This window comes from Anguilla anguilla, chromosome 9 (genome assembly GCF_013347855.1).
Source record: "Anguilla anguilla isolate fAngAng1 chromosome 9, fAngAng1.pri, whole genome shotgun sequence".
NCBI classification, from domain to species: domain Eukaryota; kingdom Metazoa; phylum Chordata; class Actinopteri; order Anguilliformes; family Anguillidae; genus Anguilla; species Anguilla anguilla.
The window spans coordinates 45,141,155-45,168,866 of NC_049209.1; the positions used below are offsets into that span (position 1 = coordinate 45,141,155).

The following is a 27,712-nucleotide window of genomic DNA, read 5'->3' on the forward strand; positions in this document are numbered from 1 at the left end:
ATGCTAGTCATAAATCCAATGTCAGTGACCCTGTTGACACTGCAGTTGGAGAGAAAAAAACAGCAAAATGTGATTTAAAGCATGTTGTTCACCGATTTTATTCACACAAATATAAAGTAGTACATCGGGTAAACATCACTTTGTACAAAAGTGGACAGACTCATCAAAATGTGAGCAACACAACAAAATAAGTTCAGCAATTTAAAAAAAGACATAGAAAACAAATGCTTAAACAAGAACAGAGGAGATAAATGACTTGAAAGTCTGAAAAGAAAACACGTTTCCCTCCATGGTAAAGCTTCTTGTGTGAACAGGCTTAAATTTCCAGTAAAGGGCCCCTTGTGTTTACAAGCGCTTTGTGTATAAAACACACACACACACAACCCCCTTCCCCCCCCCCAATAAATAAGTCCATGTCAGGAGACATATACAATAGTTAAGAAATAAACAATCTAAAAATACAAGGTTTTACAAACATTGGCACGTGTACGTTGTACTAAACCTGTACCCGTTCCCCAGGGTGGCCATTTTACTGGTGGTGCACTCTGTGAGCTGTGCATACGACAACTGAGAAGACTCCAAACTGCTCTTCGGCGCCAACATGAGCTTGTGAACCGAGTTTGGGAAGGAGAACCGTGGCACCCCGGGTAGGTACAGCCCCCCCCCCATTTACCAACCACTGAGTCAACAGCAAACAAGCCAATCCTAATCTTGACCCGCAGGCACCCTGTGTCAGCCTTCTAGGGGAGGTCTTCGATCATACGCGGTACCCACTTTGTGGTAGAGATTAAAGGGAATAGGATGTGGGGCGGGAAATATCAAAAAGACCCTGTTTGCCTGCGTCACTCACAGACATCCCAGCTAAATGTAAATGTTACGACATCGCCACAACATTGCAGCAACATTGTGAGAACGTTTTGTGTCAGCTGGGATCTTTCCCATTGGGCGCCGTGAGTGTAAATACTCTTTGTACAACAGTTACATAATAAAACACCTTGAGGAGAACACCAAATGGGAGCGAGGGCCCAGCCATGGAAACATAATGACCAGTATGTGGGCTAGTCGTCCGTCTTGACATTTAAGTGCATCTGTGAATGAGGACAAATATGTGAGTGGTTAACAGCTATCAGGACAGTTTTTGGCCTTGTCCCATTGAGGGCTTCCAAACCTTGGTCCTGAGGCCCACACCTAAATCATTTCTACGGTTTCGTACCAATTTTAACAGAAGGACAGCTTGTCTCAAAACAACTTCATTTTAAAGATGCTGGTGCTTGGGCAGGTATCTGCACTTTTTAAAACATTTTGGGTGAGGAATATCACTGAAGTATATGTTAGACTTAAAGAAACGCTACTTCTTTTTTAGCAGTATTATTGGCCACAGAGCACATTACAGGAAAAATTTAACTGTTATCAGAGATGTGAGTTAAACCACAGATATCACAAATGTTCATGCTGCTGTCCCAAGCAGTACTGCATGGTGCATAGACTCAAGGGCACGAATAACTACAGTCAATGTCTCTATGTAAAAAAAAAAAAAACTAAAAAATAACCTCACCAGATTCTACCTTCTACAGGACTTTAATTTGCCATTTTACATACAGTATAAACACATTTGGAAGATTTAGCAACATTTCTGACTACCCAAGATGCTCTTTGTTCTCAGCCTAACACAGGTGACTTGATGTTTTCCATATTAATAAGATTGCAATAAGGCCCAACTAGCAATCATGACAATGTTTCCATATAAGGACACAAGTTGTGCATTGATGTCCTTTAAAAGAACATGCCATTGTATGTAAACATTAAACTGGGCTATCATACATATTTCTATATCAGCTTAGTCTATTATTGTACAATCACTAAATCATCAAAGAAAGAGGATTTCGGTTCATAGGGGTGTCACTTACATATTACTAAGCTCATCCGAACAATACACACATATTTGGTTGGCATTTTTAAAGGTGATGCATACAGTATTGCAAAAATAAATGTAGAAGTCCTCTAAGATGTTCTATAAAGTACAGTTGGCTCAGGGGCAGTTTACTAAAAGATTTCATAAAGATTGAATGAAGAAATGCAGTTTCCCCAAACCTCAGGAGGTGTATTACAGTACTGTATGCTCTCTTATATCATCCTAATCCCTCCAGGGTCCCCCCTGGAGAATGATAACATGCAGCGGTGGAAAGTTCAGGGGTCAGAAAGTCAGGGGTCACCGGGCAGAAAGTCCTGCCATGTGTTTCTTCCATCCATGAACTCAGCCAGCTCATGTCACTAATTAGTTCTATCTCCTGGCTGAAGACTTGTGCTAATTAGCACATCTAGGTGACTGAAACAAAATACTGGGGAGAATTTTTACTTTCTGAACCTGGATTTTCCACCTCTGATGACATGCAACCGAAACCTTCACCATTACACAATTTACCATGGTGGCTTCAATCAAATAAAGTCTTAACAGAAGCATTTTAGATACAAAGAAAGGTCAAGGGCAGAATCATTTCTTTAGCTGCTGGGAATCCTTTTTCTGATCTAAAGCTAAAGTGTACCTGTGCAAAACCTACGTAGACAAAGAGAACATTGCAAGATGAAGAGAAAATTGAATTGGACTGCGTTCCCATTTTGGCGGTTAAATTAAAAACAGGTGCGTTGATTAAAACTAATCCAACTACATTCCTTGAAGATCCACACTGAAGGTTTCTCATTTGCGTTCTGTTTGGGTATACCGCCTTCATTAGTAAAATGGTGGCATATGCTGAGTGCAAACTTATAAAGTACATAAAACTCTGAAACTCTAAAATGTCACCACAAAACATACTGTACACATTGACCAAAAGAGCACCAAGGAAATTCACCCTGTATTTGTTGTAGTTAAGCATTAACCTTTATCTTAGCCTCTATCTTAGTCTAGTTCATGATACCTTCTGGTATCTCACGTTGGCTGACCACTTTTTTACCGTACAAATGTTTTGTTACGTTAGCAACAAGCCAAAGCAGACTCAACTGTTCAATAAAATTCAGTTACGGTTGTGATTTAAAATAAGAGAACTGGAAGAAAATACAGCAAGGTTGAAGCTGCTGTATTTCCATTCTGCTTCGCTCATCCATCAGTGGAAAGACTCGTAGGGTCAGACCAACGTCCAGACTCATTTAGTCAGCAGCTTCTCACATACATGTAAATGCACCAGAGAATTCATTTTTGAAAATAAAAAAAAAAACATTACGAAGTCATTTAACCGTTCGCTCAGTATGGACGACAAGTTCCCCTCTCCCTCCGCCCCAAAAATGTTTTGGAAAAGCTAAAGAAGGAAGCGGCCGGGTGAATTAATGTGGGAATTCACCAGACCATTTCCCCCTTTTCCGCCCTCAAACTCCCCAGAGACTGAATCCCACACCATCAAAGGCGGCGTCCATAGGAGACAAAGGGTGCAGTCATAAATCACACTACACGAGTACTGGTGCACACTACGGTTGTTCATAATCTGCTTTCTGTTTGTAAATTCAAAGTGCTCTGCTTAGACTCTCCAGAAGAAGAGTCAGTTAGCCAGAGTATTCTATTTTCAAACTGGCAGGAAAATAAGTTAATGGACATAGTTTCACTTGTACCTCGTTGTCATAGAGACCCAAATATCTATTATGTTCTCCTGATAAAATTTGTCTGATTCAAAGTTACTCAAACCTAATCCCGTCAGCTTCTTTAACTATTATGTGTATATATTACCTGTTTAAATGTGTTTTTAAAATCCTCCCTAAGCGTTTTAAGAGCTTTTTAAGTTTAAGCTTTTGGACAAACCATTATAGAATTCCAATAATGTTGTGGACAGTCCACAGTGTTAATCATTTATTTTCAATGACCACCTTCAGCAAAAAACCACGAAGAGGATTAAGACAAGTTCAATCTGTATTAAAATACAACCTTGAAACGAATGAGACATTTTTTGTTAGATCCTTCCGAAATACTCCCCTTGCGATCTATAACCCTGGACAGTCATACTTCTGTGTGCTTCCTGTATCTCGGACCGGGGGCTGCTGGGTCCAGCCTGGCTTCAGTAGAAGGAATACTGGTTCTCCACTGCCCTGGTCCTCCGGGCGCCCTCGTTCTCGTGGTAATCCTCCGGGGCGCCACTAGGGGGCCCCAGCAGGCGCTCCGAGCTGTTGCTCCGGCTCCGCAGCCCCCCTCCGCCCGCCAACGCCGGCTCGCTCCGGCCGAGGGTCGGCGGGGCGGCGGGGGAGGGGGAGGAGCCGGAGGAGGCGGGGCCGTCGGAAGGCGGCGGGGCCGGCGTAAGGCCCCCGGGGAAATAGTGCACGGATTGGGGAGGGTCGCCCCGGCAACCAGCGTCTCTGGAGGGGGCAGGGAGCTGAGGCACACCTGGCTCTGCAGGGGGAAGATGGAGGGCAGAGGGGCCAGCAGGTAGTCAGAAATGCATCCACAGGAAACAGTTCATGCTCGGGAAAAGAGATAACTTTAGCAGAAACAAGAACTGGAGAGAAGCTTGTGTATATGGTGGGTACCACTTATGAGAGTCCTGCCACTTAATTAAAAGCTGTGTGAGTGAAATTATCATTGATTGTTATTATGGTCCAATTATGGTTCAATCATTCACCTTTAATATACCATAACACAGGCTACCCATCCATCCATCCATTATCTAACCCGCATATTCCTGGTCAGGGTCGTGGGGGGTGCAGGGCCTATCCCAGCATGCTTTGGGCAAAAGGCAGGAATGTGCCCTGTACAGGTTGCCAGTCCATCACAGGACACAGGCTAAAACTTGGTAGAACCAATCAGGCAGCAGGAAAACAAAATGAATAGTGCTACTTCTAAGAGGTGGAAAGTCCAGGGGTCAGAAAGTAAAAGACCTGCCAGGTGCTTCTACCAGCCAGCTGATTTCACTAATTAGTTCAAACTCCCAGCTGAAGAACTGGGCTAATTAGCAAATCCAGACGACTGGAACAAATTACTGGGGAGGACGTTTACTTTCTGAACCTGGGTTTGGAAGGCCCTGCTGTCTGCCGGGGCGTCGGCCATTTACAGCTCACAGCCGAAAACACACACGAGGCGCGCTTATTGACAGTATATAAATGGACGTCGGGACGCCGCTGATTTCAATGGGCGAGATTGGAGGCCAATCATATCACTTCTTGATCGGCCTCTTGTACAATGGATACTGGGAACACACAAGATAGCGCAGGGGCCAATCTCCAATTTGTGACACAATATATGCACTCCATGTCGCAGCTGCACTGTAGAATTAGTTAGATTACAGCATCAAGGTTAGAACATAAAATCATCGCGATTCACGGTTTCACGCATCATCCCATTTTTATGTATGAAATTATCGCTCATATTCTCAAAATAACTCACTATAATATGTAGTGTGGGTGATAGTCTCCCACTTGCCATATGGAAAACCTCCTTTGGAGACTCAGGATTTTTAAGAAGCTTCTTCCTCAAACATTACTGCACAGCCCTTCAAAGTTGCAGGTTTATGATGTCATCATTTGTGGTGAAGAGCCCAAAAATCGCCAGGCAAGGAATCCCGCCCCCCTGGGTGGGCGCACTGGCTTTACCCCCCCTGCCCCCCCTTGTGTTTTTCTGTCTTTTGCGCAACAGTGTAAACAGCTTATTCGCTCAGAGCAAAGAGTGGAGGGCCAGAGGGGTCTTGGGGCGGGAGAACAGAGGGGTGCTGTGATTCCGGATTCTGGACCCGCCCCCCCCCCAGCAACCAACCCTGTAGCCCCGCCCCCCAGCAACCCCCCCGCACTTGTGCATCCTCTCAACAGAATCGGCGCTCTGTTCTCCGGGCAATGGGAACCATTCATCCCCTTCTAGTGGCCGAGCGTGGGCAAGGGTTCCTGGGCGGGGGTCCAGTTGCACAAGCGGGATTATTGCATTTCTGTATTTACTCCCCACTATGGAAACACCCCCTACCCCCCCCCCCCCCCCCACTCTCAAATCCGCCTTTAAAGCGTGATCCTCATTTCACCAACTCACATACAACCTCCGCACTGCACTTTCAAATCTCCTTAACACCTCCGGGGATAAAACACAGTCAAAAGACAGACAGAACATGACAGGATCTTCGTTACGCAATCGCATTATGAGCGGTCTGTCCATCACGCATCATAGGTCAGGTCTGCTGTTACATCATAATTATCTGCAGATTTCGGCATCAGAATGTACAGTGACATGCAGCAGCTGAGCTTTGGGACATTAGCAGCGTCAGAATGAGAATTCTCATGTTTCTGGTTTCACAGTTACGCTTCTAAATAAACCGAATCTCAGTTCATATTTCATTTCAAGATGGTTTGTCCTCAACTTTGGATAACAGATCTAATCAAGTGTTATATTTTGTCTTTATTTATAGAACATTTCTGGTACTTTCAGCAGCTGGCAACTCGAAATGTGTCAGTTGCTTAAATGTGTTATTCTGAACTGAAGCCAAATCACAATATGGCAGAATTGAATCTTGGCCATTGATTGAAGTCATTTTTCAGCCAGCTAAATTCATTTGTAGACAGTGAGATATTATAGAGGCACTTCCACTGAATGTAAATTTGTCTATTAAAACACAGTTAGGATGGATCTTCCTGTCTGGGCCTTTGGCTGGTGCCCTTCATACATATTAACAGTATACATGACATATTTTCTTTGTTAACATGAATTTTACATATTTTTACTTATTTGTTTAGCAAACACCCTGATCCAGAGCAACTTGTGAAGTGTAACATTTTTTACATTTAATCTACTTGTACAGCAGGATTGGTTCTTTGCTGAAGGGCACTGCAACAATACCACAGGTAGGGATTGAACCTGAAACCCTTCTGAGTTATAAATCCAGTTCCCTAACCATCACACTGCCACTCAAATTACCAGCTGTAATTCACAATCCCGGCTCACACTGGCAGACCTGATTAACAGCGTTCATAGTGTTGGTTGTGCGTGTGTGTGTGTGCGTATATGTGTGTGTGTGTGTGTATATGTGCGGCTGTGGGAACAGACAGGACTGTACATATGGCGTTACAGTGGGCTGAGGGTGGGGGCGGGGGGAGGCCGAGTACCTGGCGGAGTGGGCGGGGCCTGGACGTAGCTGTGCAGCGTGATGTCAGTGGACCCCCCGGACTCCAGCGGGATGGGGTGGGTGTGGAAGTGGCGCAGCATGTCGGACACCGTCTGGAACCACAGGTGGTGCACGTGGCACTGGCCGTTGTCATTGACGGACAGCCGAAGGTGCTGTGGGCGGAGCAGAGGGGGAGGGGGAGGAGCCTAGGTTACACACCAGCTGGCTGAGGGGAAGGTCACCAGGGTTATTATCACACTAGTCCAGATGTACAGTAGGTCTTAATTGCTTTCTCTGTTTCTGCACCTTTTTTTGCTGATGATTGTGCATGTAGGAAGTGGCCCCGGTGGTGTAGTAAGTGTACTGGGCTTAGTTAAGGTCAGACTGTGTGTAACAGCAACAAAAGAGCACCAAATTCAAGACGGCTCTCTCATGAACCTGATACAGTATTGTGCACTGCGAGGCCCGCAAAGCACTGTGGGAAAATTCCACCAGCGGAGAGGCGTGAACATCCCCCCCCCCTCCCAGTAACACCTGCTTCACTAAAAGCCATCAAGGCCTCTGCTCACTGCGTGCTGCAATCATAGAACTTACATGGGGGCACAGCATCTAAGAAGGGGGCGGGGTTCATCCCAGGGCACTCAGCGGACATGCTCAGAATCACCGCGGAAACACTGAGACTGACAGGAGCAGGGAGGAATTCTTCACTTCCTGGTTGAGGGCCACCCAGGACGCAGTCGTTGCATTGCACTCTCATTCTGCATATGGGACGGGGCCTGTGCCAGCTAGCCTAGTGCTGTAATGTTCATTTCCACACAGTCTCACCTTAACTGAACCCAAAAAAACAGACTACACCATCGGGGGGCAATTAGGGTAACAGTGAGACTCCGACATGAATAACCATCAGGAAAAAGTTGCAAAAACACTGAAAACAATACCTACAAGACCTACAGTTAAATGCAAAAGTATTGGGACAGTTGTGTCAAATTGGTTGTTTTTCCCTCTGTACTAATCAATGACGATGAGGCAAAATGAACAATGTATTTATTTGACATAGTTTCTTTAAACAGACATTGAACTATATTACAACAATGTCATTCAATGAGTCAAGTATAAAACAGACTTTCACATAAACTTTACATATCTTTATATATCCGTTGACATCACGTAATGGTAAAAATATTGAAAAAATAAACAGTCACCCACTGATTTTTTTAATAAAGAAACTGCACTAAGCTGTAAGTGTAGCGGCTCACCTTGGCCTTGCCCTGGAAGTTGAAGGTGAGGACGTACTCCCCCGGGCGCGTCTCGCTCTGCCGAATCACGAAGAGGCCGTGGCTGCGCGCCCCGCCCGCCAGCACCAGCTGGGCCGCCCGCACCCGCGACAGCGTGCCGTGGAACCACGGGTACCCGCTCAGGCCGCCGTCCGCGCCCGTCTCCTCTGGGCCGTCGCCATGGCCACCTGAGGGAGAGCGCATTTGGGACCGGTTAGACACCTCAAACACGACCTGTAACAGCCAGTCATAATATTATAACACTACATATTCATATTGTTATATGCCATTCTATTCATCTTATTATAAGGTTATTAGAATGTAATAATCCATAGGCAAAGTCCCATACCACAGATTCTTTAGACGCACCAGATATTGAGGTCCCTACACTCCCTCGGCTCTCTCTGTTTGTTATCTATACGATGTTCCCAGTGGTGACGGGAGTGAACGGTGCTGTATTACCGTACAGAACATTCGTTGCGTGCATTATTGTACCTGGTCCCAAGCTGATAGATCAAATTGGAGTGTTTTGGATTCCGCATTAAGGGGACAGAGCTGTGCTAACAAGAGTTGAGCATCTGGTGAATCTAAAGCATCTGTGCCCATACCTCGTCACTCCAAGCTAAGCCCTGCAGTTGTTACCTGCTCCAGGTCCAGGGGTGTCCAGCGACAGGAAGCGCTCTAAAAGGACGTGCGACGGGTGCTCGGTGGGGGCGGACTCCCGGCAGCGGCCAAAGGTGGCGCTGTAGAGCCCGGCTCCCGTAACACTAGCAGGGACTCTATGGAAACCTGCGCAGGGGGGGAAGTACCCAAACGGCCGCCATTACTCACAGTCTCACCCCACAGGCTCTGTCATGCTCAGGTTTAGCCCTGGCTTCTGACAGCACAGAGCAAGCGTTACCCAGAGAGCACGGTTCCGCTCTGGCCCTGATAACACTGCACTGAAACGATGAGTCACTGTGATGAGGAATAACACTACAGACATGTGATATCACACGTATCACGCCTTGACAAAGACTCTCACAGGCGAAAACGCGTCGGCGCCATTACTTTTTTTTTTCTTATTGCATCTCCATCACAGCCACGGCAGATTAATTAAGGCTTCACTTCCTGAAGAGCACTGAGGGTTTTTTTTTCTTTTTTTTTTTCTTTTAAATAAAAGGTAATGTGACCTGGGGCGTGTCGGGGGGACATGGCTCACCCTCAGACAGGAGCTCACAGCTGCAGGAGGAGACCATGGGGAACTCCCGGGGCTGCGGGCCGAGGGGGAAGGAGCTCAGCTCGATGTCATCTCCGCTGTCCCTGCCACACCGACACACAGACAGGCAGGCACTGTGCGTCAGACTGGGTATACAGCCCACAAACAGGCACTGTGCGTCAGACTGGGTACACAGCCCACAAACAGGCCCTGTGCATTAGACTGGGTACGCAGCCTACAAACAGGCCCTGTGCATCAGACTGTGTACACAGCCCACAAACAGGCCCTGTGCGTCAGACTGGGTACACAGCCCACAAACAGCCCCTGTGCATCAGACTGGGTACACAGCCTACAAACAGGCACAGTGCGTCAGACTGGGTACACAGCCCACAAACAGGCCCTGTGCATCAGACTGGGTATACAGCCCACAAACAGGCACAGTGCATCAGACTGGGTACACAGCTCACAGACAGGCACTGTGCATCAGACTGGGTACACAGCCCACAAACAGGCCCTGTGCATCAGACTGGGTACACAGCTCACAGACAGGCACTGTGCATCAGACTGGGTACACAGCCCACAAACAGGCACAGTGCGTCAGACTGGGTACACAGCCTACAAACAGGCCCTGTGCATCAGACTGGGTACACAGCCCACAAACGAGCACACTGTTTCATTAACACATCACTTACTCAACACAAACATACACAAACAAACATGCGCAAACATATGCCTGTGCATGCATGCAAGTGTGTATGTATACACACAGTAAAAAGTCCGGTGTTAAAATCAACTCTTACAGAGTGCATAGGGGACTCATCTGGTGCATATGGACTCAACATGTTTCAGAAAGTTTGAAATAAAACAATGAATGTGAGGTTAAGGTGCAGCCTGTCAGCTTTAATTTGAGGGTATTTCCATCCATACCGGGTGATCTGTGTAGGAATTACAGCCCTTTTTATGCATAGTCCACTCATACATATTAAAAGATTGAGTTCAGTCAGATTCTCTGGGAATTGCTCATATCTGTGTAAAACGAAATATTTTCTGAAAGACTCAGAGTCGTCTCCGTGGATGACTAAGCAAGTCTTCTGAAGTCATTCTTTAAAGTCACCATCCCAACTGCATTATAGGTTGTAGAAAAGAGAGGAAAGTTTTAAATTATAGATCTCCTTACACCCGGCCATATATATGAGTGTATTTACCCAGGGTCAATGCAATCCTGAATGTCTGCTACCCAAGAATGTTTCTGCAGCGAGTCAATGGTCTCCAAGATATATTCTTCACCGTTTTCTACCTGCAACAGAAAAAAAGGCATTTAAGAGCAGTTTGGCAATGGGCTCAGTTTATACCTCACACCTGGTACTGCATGGAGATAATCTGATCTCCCCATTGCACACAGTGTCCAGTGTCCATAACTCTATAGTTTGGCCGGTGGGAAGCTGAACTTTGTCCATCAGGTCTGCACCCCTTCCGATTTCTCGAAACTGTAACACGCCTCTCGTTTAAGACCTGGAGCACGCTTGAGACCGCAGCGCTCGGGCATTCCGTTCCACGAACACGCCCGGACAACACCCCGTGCTTCCGCGGGAGCAGCCGATCGAATCCCGCGGGAAACGAAAGGTCGCGGGGACGGCGGTAACGGACGTCACGCGGGGAATAGCGCACACGCACACGTTAGAGCGCACACGCATAACACACACCCAGCGCACCGTGTGAGGCGTTGACTGAGGGCAAGCGAGGCTGTGTGCTTTTTTTTCTCTCTCTGCCTCTATCTCTCTTACCAGCTGCAATTTCACATTCACTCTCTCTCTTTCTCTCTCTCTGTCACTGCCTCTATCTCTCTTACCAGCTGCAATTTCACATCCCCTCTCTCTCTATATATATATATATATACACACACACACAAACCACCACCACCACCACCAGCACCACCATCATTTAATACACCAGTTTACATCTGTTTCAGTGCAGATTGAAAGAAAAAACATACTGCAGTACACACCGCCATCCATCCTTGTAGGATACGTGTACGCTAGCTGCCTGCACGTTCTCTACGACCACCTAGCTCCTCCTTCGGCCTTCTTCTCTATGAGCTCATAACAGACACAGGCAGATGCCTGAGATTAAGTGCTTTTGACTGAATTCTTGAGCTCTTCCTGTCTGCGATGCCCGTACATGATAAGGGGGTGTGGCCTACCTTGAGCACGAAGGTGTTGTCCTTGTCGGGCATCTCCAGAGGCATTGTGGTTCTCACCTCCACGACTGCAGACAGAGGAATGCTCACTTTGGGTTTGGAGGACTGGGGAGGGATGAATGAGAGACATGGCTGTGATTGGATAATGCAACAGGCGTAATAACAGCCCAGTGGATTCTGGGAGTTAAGTGCTTTCTTTTATCAGCAGGAACTTAATACATTGTCATTATGCCTAATATTAGAGGGGGAATGCTTAACTAAGGCCATTCTTTGTCCTGAGAAAAGATCAGTCCTGGAGAGTTTGAGTCATTCTGCATATTGAATCACACTTTCTTTTCCCTACGATTACTTTCATATTCAAATTATGATCTTGGAAATAATAGCAATCGTCCACATCCAGTTCTGCTTTGACTTAACCAGCAGCCTAATAATCAGTCCATGGGACAGTATTTAACTGCAAATTGTAGCTATAACAGCATTTGGGAAACATGGAATACAACTGAGGGTGCTGTCAGCTCTCTTTGCGTCCTTGTGAGTTTTTAGATTTGTCTCACAGTGAATTATTCATCGCCACATCCATGAGGGACGGGTTTCCCGGATGGGAAAATGAATGTCCCTGTTTCTTTGAATCACTTGAATGAAGTGGAACATGGAATGTGCATGTGTTGGATTTTTCTACTAGAAAACAACCTTAGGTGTTTTGGCACAGACCCATAAAGCATTTACAACCCTGTGCCAGGAACTGTGCAGCCAACTGAACACGCTTCCTTGTGGCTAATTGCACTTATATATTATTTATATGTTATTCAATAATAAATAATGTATCATGCTAAATGTTAAACGATGTAGCATAAAAAATACTAAGCAATATATATCAAGCAAAATGCTGAACGATGTATCATAAAACGTTAAATGATATGTATGACATTTGCATTGCTGAGATATCTATAATAAGGTGATTTAGAAATACATTCACACCACAACCCAACTTTCACAGTAGAGCCCCAGGTGCTCTTTGAAAAACTTCCCCTGAGAAAGTTTTTCTCTATGTCTATAGTGGCGCTACTATATTAATCTCTTAAGCGTGTGTAATGAAGGAAGAAAAAAACAGGTACTATTAATTGCTGCTGGCTGTGAAGAGGGAGCAGCTGTTGTAATCCGGTAAGACACGCGAGAGAGATTCTGCTTGCACAGGCCTCTGAGGGCCGCCATACCTTCGAAAGGGGAACAGGCCACTTTTTAGGAAAAGAGGAGGTGGCTAAAGCCCCACCAAGGCTTTTAAGATTTTTATTTATGCACTTTTTAAATTATTATTTCTTTTATCTATGCACATTTACCATCTCAATAGATCTTTTATTTCAATTTTTTTATGTATTCTTATTATTTCATGTACCTTAAATGCCTCTATCTATGCATTTATTACTATCTTAATTTATCTATGTTTTTAATTTCAATCTGCTACAATGTGAAGCACTTTGGGCTGCATTTCATGTACGAAAAGTGCTATAAAAATAAAGTTTATTATTATTATTATTATTACCAAGAGCAGCCCATCCGTAAACAGATTTAGGACGGGTAATGTGATTGGCAGTTTGGAGGGCATGACAAACTCAATAAACCTCATCCTGTACTGCGTCCCACTCACATTATATCCATTGCTAATTTGATTTCCACACTTAAATAGTTTTCCCAAATTTCATGCTATAAAAATGATATTAAAAATAGAACTAAAAAACAGCGCTGGAAGCTCAGCAAGCAGCGTTTGGGAGAGTCATCAGAGAGGAAAGCGTCCTCCGTTAAACGACCACACGCAGGACGGGTCAACGGGGACACGGATCGCGCCAACGTCCGTCCGAAATGCTGGAGAGCTCAGGTGTCCCCTGGACCACGAGGCGCTGCTGGCTGGAGCCCTTAACCCCCCCCCCCCCCCCCCCTTTCCCGAGAGATTCCAGACTCCGGACTCTGGGAAAAGCACGACCGCAGAACATCCGAAACCTCCTCCATGGCCGCCCGCGATCCCGTTGCACCCGCCCGCCCCACGGGTGCCCCACCGCGCCGAGCTCCGCCCCGCAGTCTGCAGAGACCCGCCTGGCGCGGGCCCCTCAGTGCACCCGACCAATCAGGCCGTTTCAGATCTACGCGTCTAATTTACTGCAGCCCTCGCGTTCCTAAATTTGGAGAACCACGTTTCACCATTTGTGGCAGGGGTGGCCAACCCAGGTCCTGGAGCGCGGCAGGGTCTGCTGGTTTATGCTGTGACTCAGCACTCAATCGATCAGTGAAAGAAGTCGATTGCACAGTCGACTCACCTCACCTGGTTTCTTTGGTCTAAGTGGTTGTTGTATTTAAGGTGAAAACAAAAGCATAACATGTGGCACCCCAGGACCAGGGTTGGATACCACTGATGTTTAGGATGTATCGCTGCCCCCTATTGGCTGAGCTGGACAATAATTGTGAATGAAATGACTGTAGATGCCTGATATGTGGGTCTGAGAAAGAAGCATCTATCAGTGCTCCTAAAACACCTTTTATTGCCACAACATTTCAGTCCAAGTGGATCTTTGTAAGGTCAGAAAAAAGACAAAAACACAACCAAGCTTTTACACGCGAGATTAAGACACGTGACCCCATCAGTCGCACATCCCAGGATGAGGCTCCCCCTGTAGAGGGGACCCCGTTTTTTTTGGGACCCACCTTGGGGGGCACGTAGAACTCCAGCAGGAAGCGCTCCCCCTCGGGCCGCGGCCCCCCCACCTTCCTCAGCAGCAGGCGGCACTTCTGCCACTGGGAGCCGCCCATGCAGGTGGTGTCATCCGCCACCATGTAGCGCAGGGCGCCCTCCCTCTGGACCTCCGGCGGCTCGGCCCGCCGTCCCAGGGTGCCCCGGGAGAGGCGCGGGCGGCGCGGACGCTTGTCGGCCAGCTCCCCGTCGGGCCGGCGGCCGGCGTCGGGCTCGGGCGAGGCGCGGCGGTGCCAGATCTCGCGCACGCCGTCCACCACGCACAGGCTCATGTTGCGCAGCGAGAAGCCCTTCTTGAAGCGCGCCTTGGGGTTGAGCCGGCTCGCCGACACGTCCTCCGAGCTGCGCGAGTGGCCCAGGGGCCCCGCCCTGCGGCCCGCCGCCGGCCCCGCCCTGGGGCTGCCGCTCCCCGGCCCGCTGTCGGCGCTGTCCAGGGACTCGCTGGACGCCCCCGCCGTGCCGCCGCCGCCGCCGCCGCCCCGCCGCCGGAGGTAGAGGTCGTGGCCGTAGGGGAGCGGGCAGCTCTGGAGGCCGGCGAAAGGCACGATGCTGGGGGCGTGGTCCTGGCTGAGCGCCGCCGAGAAGCACTCCAGGAAGTGGCGGGCGAAGTGGCGGGAGAAGGAGGCGTCGGCGCCCGGCGAGTCGTAGCTGGGGTTCTCGCTCAGGAAGCGGCGGAACTTGTCGGCGAAGTCGGAGGCGGAGGCGCGGGCGTGCACCTCGCAGAACTCCTTCCAGTCGGGCAGCGGGCCGGACGACGGGTCGGGGCTGCTGGGGCGGGCCTCCCCATTCATGGCTGCTCCATTCCACCGCTGGGGGGGGAGGGGGGGCTGCGGAGAGCAAGCGGCGAGTCGCGTTACTCATCTCCAAACCGGGGTTCACTTCTGAGTACTCTAACCATAAAACAGTACATCACCCCCACCTCCAATCCCCTCCCCAATCCAGTCACACCAACCCAACATCCCCCACCTAGCCTCAATCCCACTGGATAAACCCGGGCCAATGGCATTACCCTTTCTTTGCGGCTTCTCAATTTCTAATGTAAGTTGCACACAATTTCAGTGATATCAAACAATAAAATCAGAACAGTATTTTCAGGTACTGCATACAGGCCATAGCACTGCATGGGAGATTAGTCTATTCACCCTGAGGGAGGCGACAGCCAAAACAGTGGCAATTTTTTGCTCATTTTCAATCAGTTTAAACCGGTTTTTGGACAGCAGGGAGAACACCAGCCTCCTTTTTGTATTTACAGGAGCGCTGGCCTGGCAGTCTGAAGGAGTGTTTAACTTTGAGCGCAGATACAGGCTCCCGGTCCCCGGCTGTGCCAGTTTCCGCAGTCTCCCCCAGGCTTCCCGCCGCATGTGGAGGCCCAGCCCGTGCCAAGCCACATTGTGTCAGAGAGAAGCGCTCTTTGTGGTCTGTGGTGCGACCCGAAGACAGCGGGGCCATTATGGCTCTGCAGTGTGAATACTAAAGAAGAACGCCGTCTTCCCTGCATCGCACTAGTGGGTCAGTTACACCAGCATGTCAGTTACACCAGCTTTACAACAGCACGTCAGTTACTCCAGCACGTCAGTTACTCCACTGCATCAGTTACTCCAGCACGTCAGTTACTCCACTGCATCAGTTACTCCAGCAAGTCCGTTTCTCCAGTGCCTCGGTTACTGCAGTGCCTCAGTTACTCCAGCGTGTCAGTTACTCCAGCCTGTCAGTTACACCAGCGTTACACCAGCACGTTAGTCACTCCAGTGCCTCAGTTACTCCAGCGTGTCAGTTACTCCAGCCTGTCAGTTACACCAGCGTTACACCAGCACGTTAGTCACTCCAGTGCCTCAGTTACTCCAGTGTGTCAGTTACTCCAGCCTGTCAGTTACACCAGAGTTACCCCAGCACGTTAGTTACTCTAGCGCCTCGGTTACTCCAGTGTGTCAGTTACTCCAGCCTGTCAGTTACACCAGAGTTACACCAGCACGTTAGTTACTCTAGCGCCTCAGTTACTCCAGTGTGTCAGTTACTCCAGCGTAGGGCAGGTACACTAACCCAGCGGAGCCTGACTTTCTGTGATTTAAAGTGACGGGCGGCGCCTGGAGCCTCAAACACACGCGCTGACGAGCAGCAAGCGCCGGATGTGACAGGGAATGCTGGGATACACCGGAGGAAACAGCCCTCAAGTCTAACACTAATTTAGCTTGACGAGACAAATGGTATATCTACCTAAATTTATCTCCCGGATGTAATTTTCACTGAGAGACAGGTTATGTTGGAGAATGACAGTTGTGCAGTGTTGAAGGCACTATGTGCTGATTGGTCAGGCAGATCGATGAGAACCACAGCAATATTTTAAAGATTAATTCCAACACAAAAATCACCGCATTGTGATTCTCATTTCACTCAAACTGGCATTTAAGGACAAAGTTTAGTTATTTTTATTACATCCCAAAGTATATCAGTGCATTGTTAATCACTTCAAATATAATTTGGGGTTTTGGGGTAGCAGGGAATGCCTACATGGAGTACATTTTAAGAGACAGCCTGAGTCTTAAAAAGAAAATGTCCATCCGAGTTATACTTTAGATGTCTAGAGTCTTCAGATGTATGAAAAGATTTTGGTTTTGGGAAATGATCAGCGAGCGGTGCAAGGAGAAACAGCAAGGAATGCAGGCCTACCCCCGTCATCCCGAAATTCCCAAGCCAGGTCAGAATTCCAGCATTCCCGGTGAATAATGTTTTTGGTGAAATGCTGGTGAAAAGTCGGTTAAAACTTCATCTAGGTATTCAGGTGAAAACCCAGCTACATTTTGAGGAAAAGTGGAAGTTTTCCAGGCAACTAGGACGTAGCCATATCTGGGGTAAAGCCTGAGCTATATTGGGGTTAACCTGGTCCGTGTGGTAAACTTTGGGGAGTATTAGCATAGCTTTAGAGCTTGCCATAATTATTACAGTGGGTCATCAATCAGTTTTCCCAGACGAGAAGAGACAATCACTTTGGACAGCCGCCCGTTATGTGATGACTTAATGTGAAGAGAAAACGTTTGGCTCGCTGGCTTTTACGGCCCTACAGGAGCACATTTCTGGGCTGATTGGAATTTAACGGTCGCTCCCGTCAAGAAATATAAAGGATTTAAATGAAAAAAAAAAACTGAAAGGAAAAAAAAAATGAAGAGTAGGAGTAGTCGAAGGCCTAGTGGAAATAATCCCCCACACCAACCTCCCCTCTGGGTTCCGGGAATTTTCCTCGCAAGCGGCTTTGTTGTCATTTTGGAAAACATCGGGATCGGGCAACATGTCAGACGGGCTTAGTGCTAAAGCGTACGTGATTCATCTCCTGTGATTCAGGCACAGCTCCTGTTTGGACACGCACATCCACACGCACATCCACATCCACATCCACACGCACATCCACATCCGCATCCACATCCACACGCACATCCACCTCCACATCCACATCCACATCCGCCCCGTAATGCAAAACCCGCGCCAGGGGCCGGATCAAATTCAAATGCAAATGCAAAAAAAAAAATCAGACGGTGACACAACTGCAGAGACACAGATCAAACAGCAGTTGCTTTTATGCTTGCTAAAATATAAAAAGCTTTCACGCTTTCAACAGCAACTTTCTTAATTCTATAGGTTTTTAAAATAAATCACAGTAGAATACTGCTATGCAACTCAGTCTCCCCGCTGGGGCAAACCACAGAACAGCCCTTCAATGCTCAAATGACTACAAAAGATGAATTATAGCCAAAATGCTTCTAAAAAAAGAAGCCTGGAAGCATAATCTTGTTTCCCTCATGTCATATATATTTCCCGCCCCCATAAAACAGCGACGGTAAATCAGAGTGCCTTTGTACCGGAGATTTTACATTTACAAGCATTTATTTACTATGACTTATTTATGGTCACTTACAGCATTGTGTTTATAATTAAGTTAGATTTACTCTAATATTGACACGAAAATTGACAGTAACAACTGGAAAAAACACCGTTTCAAAAAACGTTTGGAAACATTATCTTGCATAAGTGCCATATTAATGCGTAAGTATTCATAAAGGTTCATAGTAAAAGAGGTGTTACACTAATCGTGAAAAGTAGCTGTGAGTAAAGACATAGCTCCAGGCAACATCTTTGTGTTGGCGGACCCTAAGGTCAGTTTGAAGAGGTGGGTTCAGTTGAATGGGGGATCTTGTCCAATATCCGCAGCTATTAAACCTTTTAACATGGAAAATGAGGCAACCAGTTATGTTTTCAGTTTTTTTTAATTATAATACAGAGGAAGTTTTCATCTAACATTCAAATGTCTGCAACTTTGCTTGTATCGTAACATCTGTTAAATATGTTGATTCCAGTATGTTATAGTAATCTAGTATGTCATGTCGTCAGACTTTGTTATAGCAAACTGAGAAATGTCAAATCTTTAAAGCACATATTTGTGCTGCTATGCTTAAGGTTAATGTTTAGGGCTTTAAAAAAAATTGGTAATGAAGCCCTGCCTTATTACCTCAATCAGAAATTTAAAGGATAAGCTCCTTAAAACGATCGCCTGTGTAGTCTTAGCCATACTCTCGTAACAGAAAGACTGGGTGCCGAGTGTGACTTTCACAGAACCAAACGGTTCTTTGAGACATTCTGATGACTTGGAGGTAAATTATTTGTTTGTTTTGGGAAGGGGGGGGGGGGAGGTCATATACTCAGCAATACAGTACAGAAATACAGGACAGAATCAGCTTTATTTGGTTGAGAGGTGAGGAGTGAGGTGGAGAGGCGGGGGGCGGGGAAAGGGGTTGATTGATGGATGTGAGGATGAAAACTAGAGGACGCTAAAAGACGAAGGAGAGGACTGCGGTCGTGTTGCGGAGAGCGAGCTCAGCCGGGTCACAGACGTGACTCACCAGCACAGACCGACGTGGCGGAAAGATCAGCCGCCAGACAGTCACTGCGTGTGTAGGTGGTGCCGCCCGCACAGAAGTGGCAAAATACATCAGCGGTTATCGCTCTCTCACAGGTATTGTGCTTCCATTCAAATCTATTCACTCACAGAGGTCTCCATAAGCACTCTGAATGCACAGTATTTCAGACGCACAGACAGGTTTCTGTGCAGAGCTGTACGCTCACAGCAAATTGCCAAACGTGAGGACTCAGAAATACATTTCTCAGCTTACAAAGTCCCCCGTTTTCAAACGTAGCGCACACCAACTCAGGAGTAAGAGACAACACAGGCGTAATCCATTCAAAAACTGCACATAGATTCCTTGTGTGTTAGTTTCCATTTTCACACCAACCCAGTATATAATCGTAACAGTTCTAAAGTCACTATTCAAGAACATTAAAGGAACTGCAACCATTTAGTTTATTTTCACTGTAGTTTCACATAGTTTTTTTTTTCTAGCTTGAGGGAGTGAGGGTAAACTACCTCCAATAAATGTGTTTGTTTGCATACACGGCTCCTCTGCATTTTTATACGTTTAATTTGTATTTCCCACGGCTCTAGTCAACTTACTGCTTTCTCGTACGAAGGTTTCAGCCACCTCAGGGCATTCTTTATTACTTAAATACATTTTCAAAACAGCTCAACCCTCACAGATCTCCATTTCCAACCTAACATTTTCAGACGGGCCAAACTTTTGAATCTGGCGATCGGTATGAAGTAACTCAAAATCCCTTACCGGCCAGCTTCCAGGAAACGCCGGACGCGTCGCGGAAGCGCTTCGCGCTGCGGCGCGGACGTCGGTGAACGAGGACGCGTGCATTTCTCAAGGTGTCGAGGACCGAGACTGCCGCTGGAAGACTGCGCAGCGAGCGGCGTTCAAGGCGACACGGCTCACTGCCCGCTCGCACTCAATCAAGCGCCTGTCACACCACCGTTCCCCCGGACCATTGTGCTCAGTGGGGACATGGCACTGGTGTTAACCAGAGGGGACATGGCACTGGTGTTAACCAGAGGGGACATGGCACTGGTGTTAAACAGTGGGGACATGGCACTTGTGTAAAACAGTGGGGACATGGCACTTGTGTAAAACAGTGGGGACATGTCACTTGTGTAAAACAGTGGGGACATGCCACTTGTGTAAAACAGTGGGGACATGGCACTTGTGTAAAACAGTGGGGACATGGCACTTGTGTAAAACAGTGGGGACATGGCACTGGTGTAAAACAGTGGGGACATGCCACTTGTGAAAAACAGTGGGGACATGGCACTTGTGTAAAACAGTGGGGACATGTCACTTGTGTAAAACAGTGGGGACATGGCACTGGTGTTAAACAGTGGGGACATGCCACTTGTGTTAAACACTGGGGACATGGCACTTGTGTTAAACACTGGGGACATGGCACTTGTGTAAAGCACACATACTGAAGTGCTATGCTGCCATCTGAGTAAGGGCACCTGATTGATTCACATATTGGGTTTGTTACTCATATCTGACAATAATCTACCAAAAACGTGACTTTTTTCCCCACCGTCACAATGCAATAGTTATCAGAAATGACATAACTATATTATCTTTATTTCCTTAACTCTATGAGGTGTAAATATGTGATTGGAATGTTCTTAACTGAACATTCTTATGCTGATGTCACAATCACTACGGGTAACTGAAAGCAATGAAGTTCTAGAACACCGAATTAGAACTTTGAAATAACATTACAAAAAAAACTTGCTCTTCAAAAGGTTCAATATAGCTTAACATTTCACTAAATAAACTTGAAATGTTCACTAAATAAACTTCTGAAGCATCTTTTTTTTCCATAATACTGCTTTCGGCATTAACTCCTCCAGAAGTTCACAACGTTTCACCAGAATCTCAGAAAGAAAAGAGTAAGATACTAACGGGGTTACTGCAGCCCCGTGCCGACGACAGCAGCCCAGGTTATTTTAAGGCCCTGTTCTTCCCCAGATGTTCCAGTGCCTGTTACCATGTTACAGTGCAGTTCCCTCGTACAGGAAAACCTGCCCCAGCAGAGCCACTGTGATTTATAGAGAGGAAGGGAGAGGAGAAAATGCTGATCTGGTTTACATGCCCCAGCTTTATCTCTCCGTTCCCTTCAAAAGCCTGGACGGAACGCGAGCACGGACGCTCGACGTAAAATGTAAAATAAAATGTCCTAAAAAGAATACAGCGCACAACAGACAGATGTGCTACGAAGTGAATGTGATTTCACCAAATTGTTGTTGTAAAAAATGTCAGAAATGACTAAACGACAGTCGAACAAATCAAACCCAAAGCAACTCGAAGTAAAAATCATTCAGAAACCTTTCTCAAGTGTCGCAGTCTAGTAGCAGTCTTAAAAAGTGCCTGCTCTGTTCATGTAACAAACAAAAAAATAATAATGTTTAAAATCACAATGAAGCACTTCAGACAGAAAGACACCTTGATGTAAGAGGTGGCAACAGTCAATCGCAAAGCCTCAATGCAATTCAATTCAATTCAATAGATTTTATTTAACCCCCACATGCAAATTTAGGCGACAAAATGAATGTACCAGGCTACATGTTGATGCTGGACAGCTCTTTGGAGCTCGTACAGAGGGGACATGCAACTACCTGCCGATGTGTTCACCTCCCAAATACACGATGCAAAATCGTGACTTTGTGGATACTGAGAGGACACAAACAGGGGTGGCTTATCCAGCCCATACACGTTTTTTTCCGTTTTAGATTGTTGTGCAAACACGACAGTTTAAACTGGCAGTTGCATAAGCAGCTGATGAATTTTTTTACTTTATTGCATCTGATTTTATTAGGGTTACCTTTGGGTACTTCCAGTTGCATTGGTGTAGGGAGTGTAGTGCCATTTACACTATGAGGGCATTGTGAGGTAATTAAGAAAAATTCTCAATTTTATTTGTTCTCATATATATACTTGAGAGCTTGAGAACCCTGCATAAATTATTCATATAATTAATTATCCCGCCTGAAAGCTTGAGTCACTATTTACATAGAAATTTGACTGAATTAATCTCATAACGTGCTTGGGGGGGGGGGGGGGGGTGGATATCAGGGTTTGATTATTTCATCGCTTGTGAGCTACTACTGAATATTTCATATTTCGAATGAGTCACGCGCCGCACATATGCACACGTTCGTGAAATGGCACCTGTTTTCCGAAAGCATGGCGGTGTTCCGCGTTAGCACAGCACAAAAAACACCGTGATTCACGGGGAGAAAGGTGATCCCTTAATCCCCACTGACAACCTTAGCGGCCTTCCGCGTACGTCCACTTTCAGTCCCCAAGATTAAACAGCGAGCTAATTGTGTTTGCACCGCACTGCCATACTACATTGATACAGGACATATAAAGGGTTATTCGCTATGGCAACACGTTTGAGATGTCAGACATAAGTTAATGTAATATCTACATGTATTTAAACAACGTATGTGCATTCTTAAAATATGCATAGCGATTATTAATTACTCTCTCACGAGTAGGACATGGAGATGTACAGTAGGCCCTGAACAGACCATTTCTGGGTTCATCAATAAATATACATCACTGCAAACAAAAACCGCAACACGGAAAATATATTGTCGCCGCCCGTTTGCGTTGGTGAAATGTTTGGCCTTTTTCACGATCCTGACTTCAGCCTGTTCGATGAATCCTATGCAAATGAGAAAAGCAGAGCCGAGCATTTAACAATAGCATTTCTGTCGTTCCTGGCAATATCAATAGCCCCCTGTAATCCAAATTTTATGAATAAGGAAATATTTAAACGAGATAGTGCCGGTCATTGCAAAATATTCTTCAGCGAAGTTTATGAATAGCCTTCATTGTTTAGCGTAGGAGAAAATGGAATGGCCTACAGTAGGACCACAGCTAAAATTCAGCCCACACATAGACATTAGTACAGGTCTGAGTAAACTCTAGCATGCACACATACCACCCACACACAAGATCATTTATTATAACAATAATACTAATACTAATAATAATAATACTAATCATCATCATCATCATAATAAAACTTTATATGTTATGTGCTTTTAAAATGCTGCAAAGTTCTTTACAAAAAAGAAAGTTAAAATAAATAAATTAAAATACAAAAACAAGGAGGTGGGAAACAAGTGACAGTGTCACGAGATGACAACACACAACTGTACTCAAGCACAAACACAGACATGCGCACTAGACAGTAATCTTCCTGTCTCCAGAAAACTTAAATGGATTGATGCCACTGTTCCTCCAAACAGGTTAAACAAAGACTTTCAAACGCAAACTCCCCAATGACAGTTTACAGTTAGATCAGTCTATATTCAGGACTTGTTGTAACTTGCGGATGTTGCGGTTTTACAATGAAGTTGTACCGCATCAAACAAGCCCTTGTAAATTCCAATGATAGAGATATGAGCATCAGGTTATCTGGACAAATGACATATTGTGCAATAAATTCCATAGCTACGTTCACCTATAGACACAACTACAGTTGCGCAAGACGAAGACAGAAATCAAAACAAGAAAAAAGAAATTTGAGTGCTAAGTTGATTTTAAGACATAACCAAGCACTTATCAACTCTGATTTGGAGAGCACGGATGTATTCTGTATTTGTGCTGTACTCTGAACTAGGCGGTCTTGTTGAACCTACAGAAAACACAAATGAGTGTCATTCGAGGAACTGTCACACCTCAACGATATTCGCTTCCTGTTTCCATGTTATGATTAGCGCATGATTTCATCCTACCACATCAGTGTTTACACTTATGTTTATTTCAGTTATTTGGTGTTGTAGTAAGCCTATAGCCCAATTAATTCACGCAGCACACGTCCGTGGCCATTGAAGCAGCAACTGCAATGTACTACAAAATTGTCTGTGTCAAGGAATTGTGTCTACAGTACTTTTGAGTTCAATGGAGCATGTGTTAATATATTATACATTTCCCCAATGCTTTCAGGAGTAATGCAAGGACTTGTCAATCCTGAGCTACCCTGTAAACATGATGGCACGCAGGGCAACATCATCTGACTGTAAATGCTGAGTTCTGCGTGTGATAGCGCAAGCAGTTTTTGAATGGTGAGAAACCACGTGGACCGTACGTTTTTGAAGTGTTTTGCTTTTGTCAGACTCAATGATCGCGCCGTAGGCTAAGTTACTTTGGATTCTCGTGGCCTGTGCACGATTTGTATAGCCGGAACACGAGTTTTTACCGTGTGGTTTCAGGATGCAATGGGGGGAAAACGTAATAGTACATGCTCTGTTCATTCATGCACTGAAACTCATTCATGCCACTCACTAGCCGCCTCTTTTATTTGCTCCCATAATATTTCAAAATGGCTAATATGAGACTTCCTGCAGTTTCGAAACCTCTGAAACGTATTACATATAATCCCTTTTAAAAGACTACAGTATGATTTGATATGCGGTAACTACGTAACGCCACACGTGTTTATGTTACATGTCAAATGTTTTACTAAAGCACAGGCTTCTATTGGCGATAGGGTATAGTTCTATAGGCTGCATTATTCAACAGGAATTAGTCGTTAATGCGTACCGACTCCCAAACCACACAATAAAAAAACACCTATTTGCCAACAATGGTGTGTGTTGTTTTAACCGTTTGGGCTGACTCATATGAGATAAGATATGTTGATTACACATGGTCTTTTTTGCGTTTTCATTCAAAGCACAAAACTACCATCAAAATTCAATTTAACACTGAAACTTCACTTCAAGGTCGCATTTAACCCGCGCGCCAGACTACCACATGAAAGAAACATATGAGAGCGTACATTTAGGTTCAATTTGCCTAAGCGTTATCACAAATATCTGACCGCTACTGTACTCCTTTGAACTCTCTAGGACCCGGGAGGTGAAGGGGGGTTCATCGCCCGCTAACTGGATTAAACGTAAGCCCCTTTCAATGGCTTTCAATTCCAAAAAGCACGCAGTCGTGACAAATCCATTCACACAATGTTTGCAGAGGATATAGTACCAATCCAATCAGCTTGCTTTAAAATGTACGCGTTTCAGCACCAGACACCATTGGTGAGCGAATGGTGGCCGCAGGACACAACAACATAGATTCACCTGAAAAGGCACGAGCAAACTAAAAACCGTTTGTCAATATATACGGTAGTGAAAGAAGCTACTTAGTAAAACATAGTTCTGAGAGCCATGCAAATATACCTGTGGTTTGTGCTCCAAGGTTCGCTTACATGTTAAGTCACAGACGTTTTGAGAGAAGCGAAAAGTGCATTAAAAATAAAACGCAATAGCGCTTACCTTATTCTCGACTCATTGCATGACGTCAATACTGATGTCGTTATTTCGGAAATTTTCGGATATCATATCAGTTTATGTCTTATTGAAAATATTGTGGGTGGAAAATTCCTGGATGCGCATTTGCTACATGATCTCTCCATATCTCCTTCCTGTGTACTGTAAACAGTAAACTACACAGAGACACACGCACACGCGCGCACACACACATTTGGTGGGCGGCTCTGATGGTTGTGATCTATCTAGCAGACGTTGCCGCCTGTTTTAAAGGAGACGTGCCGTATTGGCGTTGATTTCGATTTCCAATGCAAGGCTTCCTTGCACTATATTTAACTACGGTCCCTAATTTTTTTAAAAACAGCAACATGCAACGCGACCTCAGGCCATAATTCATTAATTCAAAGCGATTTAAGGCATCGATAATATGATGCACCATTGTAGCATCCCTACACTGTTTTGAAAACATACAAAGAGGCGTCATGTTTCTTTTATCTAAAGCAACTTAATTTCTGATTCACAAAAACTTACATACAACCATTCTCTGAAAATGGCACAACGAGAACATGTGAACGGTTGATTTTTTTGAATATGTGAATACACGTGAATATATATATATATATATATATATATATATATATGTGTGTGTATATATATATATATATATATATATACGTATGTATATATATACGTATATATATATATATATATTTAAAAACAAATACCTATTTAATTACTTTTAAAATTATAAACATACCAACAATTATTTCCTCCCTTGAATAATAGTCACAACTAAAACAGACATCTTGCTTTCTTAATACACACAACCAGTGTGACCTGTAGAGTATGGTTTTATGTATGTAGGTGTGTGTCTCACTGAAGCAAATTCAGGGTTACTACCTTCCTCAAAGACTCAACAGTACTTTATCATCAGATGACTCAGATTGGAACTTTTTTCAGCTACTTACATTTCTTGCAACATACCAAGGACAAATCAATCACATTACACACAGAACACAACACAGTTTAGCTAGCAATAGGAAATCCACTTCTGTACTGCACTCACCAGAAGTAATTCTGTATTCATGCTGATCGTCAAAACATCAAGGCCCCATGGCAATCAAAAAGGCATCCTAAGAATGGAAGCATTCTCGCTTCTTCTCTGCAGTTTCGAAAAGTTGTTGTAATATAATATTAACCCCCGCCCCCAAAGAAGTTGGCCCTACATCTGTACAGATCCAGTGCAGATGATGAGAAGCAACTGCAGCAAGTTCAGCACACCTGTGCTGCCTCTTGTGATGATGAATGACTCTCACACTTACCATCGGACCGCAGCGTCCTTATCTAGTGTCACTGTCACCGGCAGTTTTATATCGGAGAGGAAGCAGAGTCACACTCTAACCTCTGTTAATCTGATCCTTGAATTTGTCAGGATCCAGGCCGAAGCCTTTACTGATACAGGAAAAAAACAAAACACTTCTACAAAGAATTTCAAATCGGTACAGCAGCGTTGCCTAACTGTCAGTTGAATGAGCTTTATGTTACAAAACATGGTACATAAATCCATTTTAAATCCACTTAGTAGCAAGCATTTACCATGGATTCACTATGAAGTCATACAACATTCAACAGACCTCTACTGTAGTTAACAACAATATATATCGCAAATAGGTATGTTTTTGTATTTTTTAAAAAGGCCATACATATATTTCACAGTGGTGCATTTTTTAAATGAGTAAATTGCAATATTTGAAGATGTCAATAATTGGCAAATATGCTCATATATTAAGAAGTGTTTCGGTATCTCTTTTAATCTTAATAATGCAATGTATTTCAATATATTGCAGTGTACCTCCTTGCTGTAAGGGGACAAAACCATAGGCCACATGTGTCTTCATCACACTGCTCAGGCAGTGCCGCATCAGGGAACTAATAGACGGTAACGAGTTCTGAAGTGACAGGCGGCTGATTTGAGCAGACGCATGACTTTGCATTCTGCTCTCTGGGGAGCTCTGGATTCAGACAGCTGTCTCTCAAGCTCC

At 45.2% G+C, this 27,712-nt stretch overlaps 1 protein-coding gene across 3 annotated transcripts; it reads right to left on the reverse strand.

Moving 5' to 3' along the window:
* Positions 1 to 73: 73 nt before the first annotated feature.
* Positions 74 to 25,890, reverse strand: LOC118236428 (SH2B adapter protein 2-like). 3 transcript variants are annotated; one of them, XM_035434807.1, is made up of 9 exons: positions 25,677 to 25,890; positions 14,419 to 15,291; positions 11,728 to 11,829; positions 10,733 to 10,824; positions 9,531 to 9,673; positions 8,972 to 9,118; positions 8,312 to 8,517; positions 7,057 to 7,228; positions 74 to 4,369 (listed from the first exon to the last, which is right to left on the reverse strand). In XM_035434807.1, the coding sequence occupies exons 2-9, from the start codon at positions 15,253 to 15,255 to the stop codon at positions 4,041 to 4,043; spliced, it is 2,028 nt and encodes a 675-aa protein (XP_035290698.1). In that variant the 5' UTR covers positions 15,256 to 15,291; positions 25,677 to 25,890; the 3' UTR covers positions 74 to 4,040. The 3 variants fall into 3 exon arrangements, with proteins under 3 accessions (XP_035290698.1, XP_035290699.1, XP_035290697.1); XM_035434808.1 differs by lacking the exon at positions 25,677 to 25,890 and adding an exon at positions 25,581 to 25,627; XM_035434806.1 differs by lacking the exon at positions 25,677 to 25,890 and adding an exon at positions 20,128 to 20,334 and having other exon boundaries at positions 9,531 to 9,631.
* Between the last annotated feature and the right edge of the window lie 1,822 nt (positions 25,891 to 27,712).

Excerpts from the sequence above, each read along its gene's own strand:
- LOC118236428 (XM_035434806.1), bottom strand. The coding sequence starts at position 20,211 with ATGCACGCGTCCTCGTTCACCGACGTCCGCGCCGCAGCGCGAAGCGCT. Across the intron at positions 10,825-11,727 it reads ACAACACCTTCGTGCTCAAG|GTAGAAAACGGTGAAGAATA; the intron begins GTAGGCCACACC and ends TTTCTGTTGCAG. Across the intron at positions 7,229-8,311 it reads ACTTCCAGGGCAAGGCCAAG|CACCTTCGGCTGTCCGTCAA; the intron begins GTGAGCCGCTAC and ends CTCCGCCCACAG.